A 13,700-nucleotide genomic window follows, 5' to 3' on the forward strand; every position below is an offset into this window, starting at 1 on the left:
ACATTCATAACCCTCAATTTTTTCTAAATTTTTAAAGGAAATGCCTAAATATAGGGAAATAAAATGATCTCTGATGGATATTTATGAATATAAAAACTGAAAGCAAAGAAGGTAAAACACGGAGGAGATGGTACATTTTAGAACTATTATGAATATTCAAATATGACCAAATTCTGTGGCTGTTCTTATTTATATTACAGACTAAGGAAAAGACATACCTACAGTGCGCCTTAACTCATTATGAACAACATGGTTTCCTTGTTTGCATATTCAATGATCTCCATTAACAAACAGGTTTTATTCTTGTCAATCTTCTATATGTTTTTTCTACAATACCTTTCTGGTTCAGCTTTCTTCCAAACTACACCGTTTGTTGTTACAGCAGCAAACAATGAGGAAGCAGCAGCTCTAATAAACTGGAAGCTCAGCCTTGAAAACCAAAGCCAACACCTTTTGTCTTCATGGGTTAGAGGCAGCAGCCATTGCAATTGGGTTGGAGTTGCTTGCGACGAGTCGAAAAGCATCATCCATTTGAACCTTTCAAGCTTTGGTTTAAACGGTACGCTACGAAATCTCAGCTTCTCATCCTTTGCAAGCCTCAATATTATTGATCTTCAAAAAAACAACTTTCATGGAGAAATTCCCAGTAGCCTATACCATCTAACCAAACTCGCTCATCTTGACTTGGAAAACAATCATCTCTCTGGTTTCCTTTCCCCTGCTGTTGGAAATCTTTCTCTTCTATCGTATATTCGTCTCTCTGGGAATCAGTTCACCGGAACGATTCCAAAAGAGATTGGCTTATTGACAAATCTTCAAACACTTATGTTTGGCTCTAATGGTTTTAATGGCTTTATCCCTAAAGAAATTGGACACATGAAATCTTTGAGAAACCTTTATATAGATACTAACGACCTCACAGGTTCAATTCCTACCTCGTTTGGAAACTTGACCAATTTATTTGACTTGTACCTTTTTAAAACTAACATTTTTGGACATACTCCAAGAGAAATTGGAAAACTGAGAATGTTAAACGACCTTTTTCTTTTTGGCAACCAACTCTCTGGAAGTATTCCTGTAGAAATTGGGAATATGAGCAACCTAAGAAACCTTGACCTTAGTGACAATAATATCTTTGGTGAACTTCCTGCTTCCATAGGAAACTTGAGCAATATCAACCAAATTTATCTTTATGAAAACAGCATTTCTGGACATATTCCCCTGGAAATTGGAAACCTGAGAAATTTATGGAACCTTCAGCTTGGTGACAATACACTTTCTGGTATTATTCCTACAGAAATTGGAAAGTTGAGTATCTTAGAAGTTCTTAACCTTAATATCAATAATCTCTCTGGCCCACTTCCTGATTCCATAGGAAACCTGACTAGCTCAAAGCATCTACAATTGGCTTTAAATAGGTTCACTGGACAATTGCCACAACAAATATGTGGTGGAGGATTGCTTGAGAATTTTACTGCCAATGATAACCATTTTACAGGCCCAATCCCAATAGGCTTGAAAAATTGCAGCAGCCTTATTAGACTTAGGCTGGATCAAAACCAACTGACAGGAAATCTTACAGAAGCTTTCGGTATTCACCCACACTTGAATTATATTGATCTAAGTGGTAACAAATTGCATGGTGAGGTTTCATCAAAGTGGGGGCAGTGCCAGAAGTTAACAAATCTCAACATCTCCAACAACAATCTTTCAGGCTCTATACCACCTTCACTTAGTAAGGCAACTCAGCTACAGGTTCTTGACCTATCCTTAAATCATCTATCAGGAAGTATTCCAGATGAACTTGGAAGTTTGAAGCTATTGTTCAAACTTATGCTACGTGGCAATAAACTATCTGGAGAGATTCCTCATAGAATTGGAATGCTAGCTGATCTAGCCAATTTAGACTTGGCAGAAAACAATCTAAGTGGCTCAATTCCAAAAGAACTTGGAGGGTGCTCCAAGCTGTTACAGTTGAATTTGGAAAACAATAAATTTGAAGGCAGTGTTCCTTGGGAAATAGCTAATTTGAACTCTCTTCAAAAGCTTGACCTCAGTTCAAATTTGCTGGTGGGAAAGATACCACCACAGCTTGTAGAAATGCAACGTCTAGAAACTCTGAATCTCTCCCACAATAATTTCTCGAGTTCCATTCCGTCTGATTTTGGTGAAATGAAGAGCTTGACAATGGTTGATATGTCCTTCAACCAATTGGAGGGTCCCATTCCTAATTCCAAAGCCTTCCACAATGCTCCATTTGAAGCATTCAGAAACAACAAAGGCTTATGTGGTAACGTCACTGGTTTGCAGCTTTGCCCAACAAAGACTCAGAATCGTCATGGTAAAGAGGGCAAAAAAGTGAGAATATTGATCATATTGATCCCTATTTTCTGCAGTTTATTTCTTCTATCCATTTTTGTAATTCTATACATTCATCATAGAAGAAGAAGAGTGACAAAAACAAACACTCCAGATGACATTGAAACACAAAATCAAGATCTGTTTGCAATATGGAGCTACGATGGGAAGATGGTGTATGAAAACATCATCGAAGCAACGGAGGAATTCAACTCCAAATATTGCATCGGAGGGGGAGGAACAGGGAGTGTTTACAAAGCAGAGTTAAGCACTGGTCAAGTTGTTGCTGTGAAGAAGCTTCATGCAAATACATATGGTGATGATCACGAGATGTCTCAATATCTCAAAGCTTTTACAAGTGAGATTCAAACATTAACACAAATGCGACATCTTAACATAGTCAAGTTATACGGGTTCTGTTCACATCCAAGACACTTTTTTTTGGTTTATGAGTTCATAGAAGGTGGAAGCTTGCGAAATGTTCTAAACAATGAAGAAGAAGTAGAAGCATTTGGTTGGAGCAAAAGGATAATCGTTGTAAAAGGTGTGGCAGATGCATTATCCTACATGCACCATGATTGTTTGCCGCCTATAATCCATAGAGATATATCAACCAAAAATATTCTGCTGAATACAGAACGTGATCAAGCTTATGTTTCTGATTTTGGGACCGCCAGAATTCTCAATCCGGATTCATCTAACTGGACTTCGTTTGCTGGAACTTTTGGATATGTTGCTCCAGGTCAGTAATATTTAATCTTATGGAATATTATTTGCATAATTCTAATTATTTGTTTCTTTTAAGCAGTGTTACTAATTCAAATATTGTTGATCGAAAATTACAGAACTTGCTTATACAAGGGAAGTGAATGAGAAATGCGATGTGTATAGCTTTGGAGCGTTGACGTTGGAAATACTTGTGGGGAGGCATCCAGGAGATCTCATTTCATCTCTTACCTCTATGTCATCCTCATCATCATCTGAAACACCAGCTTACCATAAAGTAGCACTAATGGATGTTTTGGATCGGCGCTTATCCCTTCCATCAGATCAAGAGGCCAGGAAAGTGCTCTATCTTGCTACGATTGCATTCGCATGCTTGAGTGGCACTCCACAATCTCGTCCAACAATGAAACAGGTTGCTCAGAAGCTCTCAACTCAGACCCGTCAATTGTTAAAACCTTTTGCTTTACATACATTAGGAGATCTGCTTGATTTCAGTGATTCTACTTCCTGAACATATTCCACCTCGTATGAGTGGCTTTTTTTTTTTTTTTTTTTTTTTTTTTTTGAATTTGTTGGGTTGAAAAGCTAAATGTGGATGTTTTGCTGGTATTATCTATATGTTACGTTTTGGAGAAATTATTTCCTCTTGATACATGCATGCACACAGGGAAGATTTTCTCCTCATGTACTTTAGTGCGTAGAAGAAATAAATTTATCTCTCTTAACTTAAGCTGATCTCTTAACTTAAGCTGATCATCTAATCTTAATTTATGACAAACTTTCTATTAAAACTTCCATTAATTTACAACTTGAAAAATAAAAGAACTGGTCATGTTCATATCCAAAATTAATTTTTGGAGTTGAATCAAACTGTACGATGGTCCAAGTTTACAATCGATTTCTTTTTCCCTTTTCTAGAGAAGCCAATATCCATGAAGAATGCTAAAAGTATGTATAAGCACTAATGACCTAGCCTTCTCTATAATTTTCCTTTTTTTTTTTTTTTGTTTGAAATACCTTGATTATAAATTGACCAATATAATCTAATGTGCCTTTGAATTTATTATATTATATTTAGCGTCTATCCTTATTAGTCCAATTTAAAACCAAATAATACTATAATCGAAAACAAAAGGCCTAGATTAGAAACAGAAACCTGCTGACTCATAAACGAAGTACATATAGTATGTAGTATTTCTATCTTTTAAGACTTACAAAAATTAATGTATAGATCATGTGTTGTGAGAATTCCCAATTTAAGTTTGACAACTTTGTTTTATTTGGAGAAAGAGTGTTAGTAGTTATGGTCCACCAATCGCAGTATGACATAAAAGGATCATTATTTATTCGGACAATGATTCCCACAACTACATATTGCAGATATAAGATAACTTATCTGTGATCCCTTCCTCATGCTAAGCCCAAGTAAATAAAGCTCATAATTAAGGATTCTGAATGGGATCGATCTGGATGAAGTTAGAAATATATATATTAGAGTTTAAAAACTTACTAGGAAAAAATAAGAAGAAGATGAAACCCGAAATAAATAGACAAATATAAGAGTAAATACATAGTTTATTTTTATTGATGAATTACATGTAATATTTTAAGCCATTAGCTTAATGAACATAAACATAAGAGTAAATATTACGAAAAAAAATTTAAATAAACATTAAGAGAAAAAAATAATTTGACTTTAATCTAATGAAGCAAACCCAATTAATTTATTGTGTAAAGCACGTCCAATTAGTTTGTGAATAAAAACCAAAGAATAATACTAGCCAAATATTAAAAAAAAAAAAAAACTATGGACAACAATTAACATGTCTTTATATATACCAAAAATTTAAGAAAGAAATAGTTAATTGGGTTTAAGTAGAATTATATTACAAAAAATCTTATGTGTTTCCAAAATTAATCTATTTTATTTAATAAATTACAAATTTTAGAAAAAAAAAATAATAATATAAGAAATTTATATAGGTCCCTCATTTTTGTTGGCCGAAAGCAAGAACTTCGGCCGGCAATAAGACGATCCATGTTGGCATTACATTTGGCACAACCCACACGGCCCAAAAGAAAAAAATAAAACAAAGGAAAGGTTTATTTTAGGAAAAGATTGGAAGGAAAGTGAGATGCACTAGCACTTGAGAACTAATTACCAAAATGTTGAATTAGTAAGAGAAAGCTGAAAAGCATATATATATATATATATAAATGTTGAATTAGTAAGAGAAAGCTGAAAAGCATATATATATATATATATATATGCGTGCGTGCACAACCCCCACAGCCAAATATAAAAAAACAAAGCAAAAGAAAGGTTTATTCTAAGAAAAGATTGGAAGGAAAGCGAGATGCACTAGCACTCGAAAGCTAATTACCAAAATGTTTAATTAATAAGAGAAAGCTGAAAAGCACATACATATATATATATATATATATATATGTGTGTGTGTGTGTGTGTGGGTGTGTCTGTATGTGTGTATATTCATTAAACAACTCCAAGCTTTCGACGTTCAAATTCCTAGAAAACTGGTAGATTCTCACAACACATGAAAGATGGAAAAATGGTAGGTTCCAATTTTTTTTCCCCTTTATTTTCTTTAATAATTGTTTTTGTCGTTCATAATTATTTGATTGATTTTCAACTTCTATTTTTTTTTTTTTTTTTTGGGGGTCGAAATTGATTTCCAACTTTTGAAAGCTACAAATATTCATTTATTAAATGGGTAACTATCGAATTGCAATTCTCATAATTGACGTGGCACTCCCGGGTTGGTCAAACACAAAACCGCATTCTGTTTGATTCTTGCCGTATCAGTTGGGAATGCCTTTATGAAACAAAAAGTCAAAGTTGCTTATTGCTGTCACTGTTGCATTCGGGGCGAAGCCTCCCACAGTGCAAATTAAATAATAATAATAACAATAATAATAAGTTCATTCTAAAGTGGAGGACTTTTGAAAGCATAGTGTTTGTGCCCCTCCCATTGCACATGACTTTTTGAATTTTTCGTTTTCCCTTTCTTTTTTAAGGATATGAAAAATATTTTAATGAAACACTAATATAATAAATTTCACGAACAATCAATGTACAAATTCTTATGGATCAATTTATTTATGTCATAGTAATATCCGCCAAAAAAAATAATTGATGTGGCATAATTTTGCTAGATTCATTTTCCATGATTTTAGATTGATTATAATTGGTGAACCAATAGCACAAATCATTAATTTGGTATCCGAAATTATATTATAATGGGATACTAATTTATTATAATTAATGTAAAAGTTCTGATCAAAGAAGGCAATTATGGGCCTGAGAGTTGGAGCCCAAGTTTGGATATTTGAGCGGACCATGAGGTTCACTATCCATATCCACTGTTCCAGTCCAGCCCATGAACCATATCCATTTTTGCTACCTCGTGACCCAACATTTGTTCATTCATTTTATATTTATTTGCGCATCCCTATTGTTGCGGGATTTTGTTGGTGTTCGTTTCAACTCACCCTAAATATATAAATATATTTGAAAACATATTTAAGTTGAATTTAATTATATTTTTAATATCTTTTGAATTTTTATAAAATATAAGGTTTAATTTTATATATTGAATTGATAATCAATGATTAAGATTCAAACTTATCATAAATAAGCAAAGATTCAATTTTACAGATAATAAAGAGTAAAAACTGGACCGTGGTGGAAGACAAAGCCACCACAATCTTCATAGAGGATCCACCAACAACACAACCCTAGAAATTAAAAAAAAAAAAAAAAATCGAATCCAGAGCATGTTTCTATAACTTTCCGTATGTGATTAATTCTCTTGTTTTTTGTTTAAATTGATTTTTTTCACGAATGTAATTTTTCTTTTTTGATGGTTTGTTTATTGTTAAATGTTTTCGACAAAGCTTTATATGCTATTCTACATGAAAATTGTTTACATATTATATAATAATGTTTACTACATGAAAATTTCCATTTTTAGTTCTCATTATTTCCTTGCAATTTCTTTCATATAATAATGTATAAGCTGACCTCGGTACACAATAACTGAAAAGTGGAAATTAACTGACGCTTGTTTGCATTGAATTTTTCAAAATCAAAAGGGGTCTACGGTAAGATGAATATTACTCATTTCGTGCAAAATAAACTGAAAAGCATTCAATACTGGAGATACCTAGCCAGCTAGCAACGTGAACAAGCCTTGAAATTAGCATGATTTTGACGTTAACAAGGAATTATTAGCAACGCAAATAAATTGAAGAAGTACACCAAACGTATAGTAGGCAGGACTTTTTGTGAACCACATGGTATCCATATTTTTCTTACGTTTATACAAATAATAATTTCCTTTTAGACAGCTAGCTCAAATAATGTTAATATTTATACATGGCAGATCATGCAGTAGTAGTTTGTAATAGCTAGGTAGCTGGCTTATGTTCAAATCAGCAGCATGGTTTCCTTGTTTGCTAATCCAGTACTGTCCAACAAACAAGTTGTTAACTCTTCTTGTTAAGCTTGTATACGTACTGTCTAATATTCCATCTTTCTGGTAATTCATCTTTCTTCAAAACTAGTGCACCATTTGTTGTGAGTGCAGCTAAGAATGACAATGAAGAAGCAGCGGCTCTGATAAAATGGAAACTCAGCCTTGACAAAAAAAGCCAACATTTTCTGTCTTCATGGCTAGCCGGAGGCAGCACCAGCAGCCATTGCAGTTGGGTTGGAGTTGCTTGCCACAAGGAGTCGAACAGTATTAGCCATTTGAGCCTTTCCGACTCTGGTTCGAGCGGTTCGCTTCAAAATCTCAGCATCTTGTCTTTCCAAACTCATTCATCTTGACTTGTCTGTCAATCATCTATCTGGGATTCTTTCTTCCACAGTTGCAAATCTTTCCATTCTCTCCTTTCTTCACCTCTCTTAGAATAACATCTCCAGCAGGAACAATTCCAAGAGAAATTGGGTTAATGACAACTCTTAAGGAATTTTCTATTCACACTAATTCCTTTGGTGGCTCCATCCCTAAAGAAAGAGGTAACATGAAGTTGGTGACACTTAGTTTACGTAATAACAACCTCATTGGTAGTCTTCCTGCTTCTCTAGGTAACCTGACCAATTTAATATATCTTTTCATTTTTTGAAACTAACATTTTTGGACATATTCCTAGAGAAATTGGAAATTTGGGAATGTTACACAACCTTCATCTTTATGCCAACCAAGTCTCCGGAAGCATTCCTAGAAAAATTGGAAACTTAAGCAACTTACTAGTGCTTGACCTTAATTCCATTAATCTCTCTGGTGCATTCCCTGCTTCCATAGGAAACATGAGCAGTATATCTAATATTTATCTTTATGACAATAGCCTTTCTGGACATATTCCCAAAGAAATTGGAAACTTGGCAAATTTACGGGATCTTCAACTACTTACAAACCAATTTTATGGAAAGATCCCTACAGAAGTAGAAAACTTGGTAAACTTAAGAACTCTTTTGCTTTCGAACAACCAATTTCTGGAAAGATTCCTAGAGAAATAGGAAATCTGAGCAACTTAGAAATTCTAGACCTCAGTTTCAACAATCTTTCTGGCCGACTTCCTGCTTCCATAGGAAAGTTGACCAATCTCAGTGAACTAGTTTTAATCCAAAACAAGCTCAATGGCTCTCTTCCTTCAACAATTAACAACTTGACTAGCATAAAGAATTTGCAATTGGCTATTAATAACTTCAATGGCCGGTTGCCGCGGCAAATATGTGGCAGTGGATTACTTAAGGCTTTTAGTACTAGTGAAAACCATTTTACAGGCTCAATTTCAAAGAGTTTGAAAAACTGCAATAGCCTTGTTAGACACTGCAAAGAAGCCAACCCACAGGAAATCTAACAGAAGCTTTTGGTATATACCCAAACTTGGATCATATTGATCTAAGCGGTAACAAATTGCACGGTGAGGTTTCACCAAAATGGGGACGCTGCCACAATTTGACAAGCCTTAACAACTCTGACAACAAAATTTCAGGCTTCCTACCACCTGCGCTTGGTAAGGCAACTCAGCTACATGTACTTGACCTGTCCTCAAATCATCTATCAGGAAATATTCTATAGGAACTGTGAGTTTGAAGTTATTGCTCACACTTATGCTAAGTTGCAATCAACTATCTGGAAAGATTCCTCACAGTATTGGAATACTAGCTGATCTAGAAAATTTAAACTTGGCATTAAACAACCCAGGGTTCCCTTACAAAAGAACTTGGAGGTTGCTTGAAGTTGACAACATTGAATTTGGAATACAATAAATTTGAGAGGAGAGTTCCTTGGAAGATAGCTAATATATACTCACTTGAAAACCTTGATCTCAGTTCAAATTTGCTAAGTGGAAAGACACCACCACAGCTTGCACAATTGAAACGTTAAGAAACTCTGAACGTCTCTCATAATAATCTTTCTGGATCCATTCCATCCAATTTTGATGAACTCGTGAGCTTGACAATGTTCGACATGTCCTTCAACAAATTGAAATTTTCTCATGAACAATGATGCAGAGGCAAGAGCTTTTGGTTGGAGCAAAAGGGTAAACATTGTGAAAGATGTGGCAAATGCATTGTCCTATATGCACCACGACTGCTCACCACCTATAATCCATCGAGATATATCATCCCAAAACATCCTACTCCATAAAGAACTTGATGAAGCTCGTGTTTCTAATTTTGTGACTGCCAAGAGTCTCAAACCTGACTCATTCAATTAGACTTCGTTTGCTACAACTTTTGGATATGCTGCTTCAGGTTAATAATGTTTTATTTATACAATATTACATATTCTAATTTTTAGTTTCTTTTTAAGTAATTCAATGGTGTTTATCAAAATTAGCAGTAGTGTTGTTAAAAACAGACAATTCACGACACAAATCGTCCGATTCATATTAGAACGGATGTCAAATGATACAAATTGTTTGTTTGAATCGATTTGCAAGTGAATCATATGTTTCACTCAATTGAATTGCATGATTCAATTGAATCACTTATTTCAAATTTTCTGATTTTGTTTGCCTGTTTTTCAATTGATTTTAAGCAACCGAGGAGTTTGACTCCAAATATTGCATTGGAGAGGGAGGAAAGGTTTGTTCATATTTTAGTGAAGGTTAATAAACTAGTGAGAAAAGGTTTGTTCCCAGATTACAAATCCGAAAGAACTCTAGAAGGGGGAGTGTGGGGGTGGAAAACAGTGGGAACTTTTTCAAAGTTTTGTTACAAGAACTCCAGTAATACAGAGTTATTCTGCTGCTAAGGCTTTGCCTTTGGCTTTAAAATTGACATAATTGCACGCTTAGAGGCTCATGAACCTCTGTTTTGACTCTGTTGGGATCCATAAATAACCCTGCAGTATCCTTAACCTTAGTTGCGTAGAAATAACTAACCAGTGGGCTTACTTTGTTTTCTCAACAAACACACACCGATATGTAAGCCATATTTTAGACGGGGACAAGATTGTTTTCTACATAAATTTCTAAAGATAATTTAAATGTTTTAAGAACTATAAATTGTATAGAATATTTATTGCAAATTAATTATAATCTAAATTTTGAAAGTTAGGATTTTCTGCTTTTAAGGTTTTTGTTCATGGAAGCTTTGATGTTGAAATATAACTGGATATTGTACAAACAGAAGCTCACTGCTGTTGATTTACTTAATTGAGGTTATTAATGGAGATTTTCTGACAGCCTTTGTATCTCACACCTACTAATCAGAACTGGACTCACTATACACATGGAGACAAGCAAAGCATTATAGATGGGCTTCATGAAAAAAGCTTTATAAGGCTTTATCAATTCATTCCATTCTCTATTATCAAATCCATTCATCCAACTGGACTTCGTTTGCTGGAACTTTTGGATATGTTGCTCCAGGTCAATAATATTTTATCTTATGGAATATTTTCTGCATAATTCTAATTATTTGTTTATTTTAAGTAGTGTTACTAATTCAAATATTACTGATCCAAATTTACAGAACTAGCTTATACAAGGGAAGTGAATGAGAAATGCGATGTGTATAACTTTGGAGCTGTGAAGCTGGAAATACTTGGAGGGAGGCATCCATGAGATCTCATTTCATCTTTTTCCTCATCTTCATCCTCATCATCATCTGAAACACCAGCTTGCCATCAAGTAGCAGTAATGGATGTTTTGGACCAGCGCTTATCCCCTCCATCAGATCAAGAGGCTGGGAAAGTGCTCTATCTTGCTAAGATTGCATTTGCATGCTTGAATGGCACTCCATAGTCTCGTCCAACAATGAAACAGGTTGCTCAGAAGCTTTCAACTCAGACCCATCATTTATTAAAACCTTTTGCTTTACATACATTGGGAGATCTGCTTGATTTCAATGATTCTACTTCCTGAACATATTCCCCTAATATGAATGTGGTTTTTTTTTTTTTTTTTTTTTTTTTTTTTTTTTTTTTTGTGTGGTTGAAGAGCTAAATGTGGATGCTTTGTTGGTATTATCTATATGTTGCATTTTGGAGAAAATATTTCCTCTTGATACATGCATGTATACAGGGAAGATTTTCTCCTCATGTACTTAAGTTTGTAGAAGAAATAAATTTATCTCTCTTATCTTAAGCTGCACATCCAATCTTAATCTAAAACAAATTTCCTGACAAAACATCCATTTATAACTTGAAAAATAAAAGAAATGGTCATGTTCAAACAAATCAATATCCAAAACAAATTTTTGTAGTTGAATCAAATTGTGGGATGGCCCAAGTTTACAATCGGTTTCTTGTTCCCTTTTCTGGAGAATCCAATATAATGCTAAAAGAATAAATAAGCACTAGTGACCTAGCCTTCCCTATAATTTTTTTTTTGAAATACCTTCTTTATAAATCGACCACTATATTTTTATGTGCCTCTGAATTTATTATATTATATATTATATTAGCGTCTATCCTTATTAGTCCAATTTAAAACCAAATGATACTATAATCGACAACAAAAGGCATATATTAGAAACAGAAACCTGCTAACTCATAAACAAAGTAATTATAGTATGTACTATTTCTACTTTCTAAGACTTCTACAAAAATCAATGTATAGATAATGTGTTGTGAGAATTCCCAATTTTAGTTTGACAGCTTTGTTTTGCTTGGAGAAAAAGTGTCTACTAAGTTATGGTCTATCAATGGCAGGTATAACATGATAGGATCACTATTTATTCGGATAATAATCCCAATGGTCTACATATTACATATCTCGGATAACTTATTTGTGACCCCTTCCTCAGGCTAAGCATAAGTAATTAAAGCCCAAAATTAAGGCTTCTGAGTGAGATATATCTGGATGTAGTTAGAATTATATATATTAGAATATTGCAAAGATTAAATATTGATTACATGTAACAGTTTAAGCCATTAGCTTAATGAATGTAAACATAAGAGTAAATATTACCCAAAAATTTATTAAAAATAAACAGTAAGAGAAAAATTAATTTGACTTTAACATAATCAAGAAAAACCAAATCAGTTGTTGCGTAAAGCACGTCCAATTAGTTTATGTATAAAAACCAAAGAATAACACTACCCAAATATTAAAAAAACTACGGATAACAATTAACAACTTGCTTAACAACTCTTTATATATGCCAAAAATTTAAGAAAGAAATTGTTAGTTGAACTTTATTACAAAAAATCTTAAATGCTTCCAAAATTAATCTATTTTATTTAATAAATTACAAATTTTAGAAAAAAATAATATTAATATAAGAAATTTGGTTTTTTCGAAAAGTAGTCATCCCCTAAATGGTTTTTTGAAGAATAGCAAATTTTTTTTTTTTAAAAAAAAAAAAACTAGCCACCTTGAGACAAAAATACCCTTGATAAAATTGAAAATTATGCAATAGGTTTTTTTTACCCTTTCGTTCTTCCTCTACACAGCAGTTCATGCAAGGGTTTCTCTAACAGGCCACTCTTTGCATCTCATCTCCTCTTACTCTCATTTTCTTGTATTTTCTCATATCTAAAACTAAACTCAGGTAAAAATTTTATCTTTTTTTCTTATTAGATGAAACTAAGGAAATATGTGTTTTTTCTCTTTTTTCTTTTTTTTCTTGTATTTTTTGATAGTTTTGGAATTTTTAAGGAAAATTTTGTGTAAAATTGAAAAATTGCGAAAAAATAGTAAAAATAGAGGAAATTTGGCGAAAAAGATGAACTTCTGCCATTTTCCTCCAGTTTGTTAGTTTTTGCAAGTTTTCGGCTAATTTTTCGCCAATTTTCCACTAGTAGAAAAAAGTTATATTTGGCAGAAAAAAAAAAACAGAATCAACTTTTTTAATACAGTTAATATGTTTGTTTAGTATTATTCAAATTTTTACATATTTATTGATTTAGTTTAATATTATTCATTTAATTTTGTAGTAAAATGGAAGATGATGATATTGTAATTGCGGTTTTATACAATGGAACATTGGTACAAAATGATGGTGGTAATTGGGAATATCGAAATGGTAAAAATATAATGGTTTCCGTCGGCAAGAGATGTACAAAATTAGAGTTAGAGGATGAGATTTTCAATTCTATTCAGATAGATCAAAATGAATATTTGCTAAAGCTAAA

The 13,700-nt window shown here is 33.3% G+C and overlaps 1 protein-coding gene across 1 annotated transcript; it reads left to right on the plus strand.

The window, feature by feature from the left end:
* Positions 1–249: 249 nt before the first annotated feature.
* Positions 250–3,595, plus strand: LOC125418266 (MDIS1-interacting receptor like kinase 2-like). The gene is made up of 2 exons (XM_048468223.2): positions 250–3,100; positions 3,204–3,595. The coding sequence occupies exons 1-2, from the start codon at positions 250–252 to the stop codon at positions 3,593–3,595; spliced, it is 3,243 nt and encodes a 1,080-aa protein (XP_048324180.2).
* The last annotated feature ends 10,105 nt before the right edge of the window (positions 3,596–13,700 follow it).

Source organism: Ziziphus jujuba, chromosome 10 (assembly GCF_031755915.1).
Source record: "Ziziphus jujuba cultivar Dongzao chromosome 10, ASM3175591v1".
Classification (NCBI taxonomy): Eukaryota; Viridiplantae; Streptophyta; class Magnoliopsida; order Rosales; family Rhamnaceae; genus Ziziphus; species Ziziphus jujuba.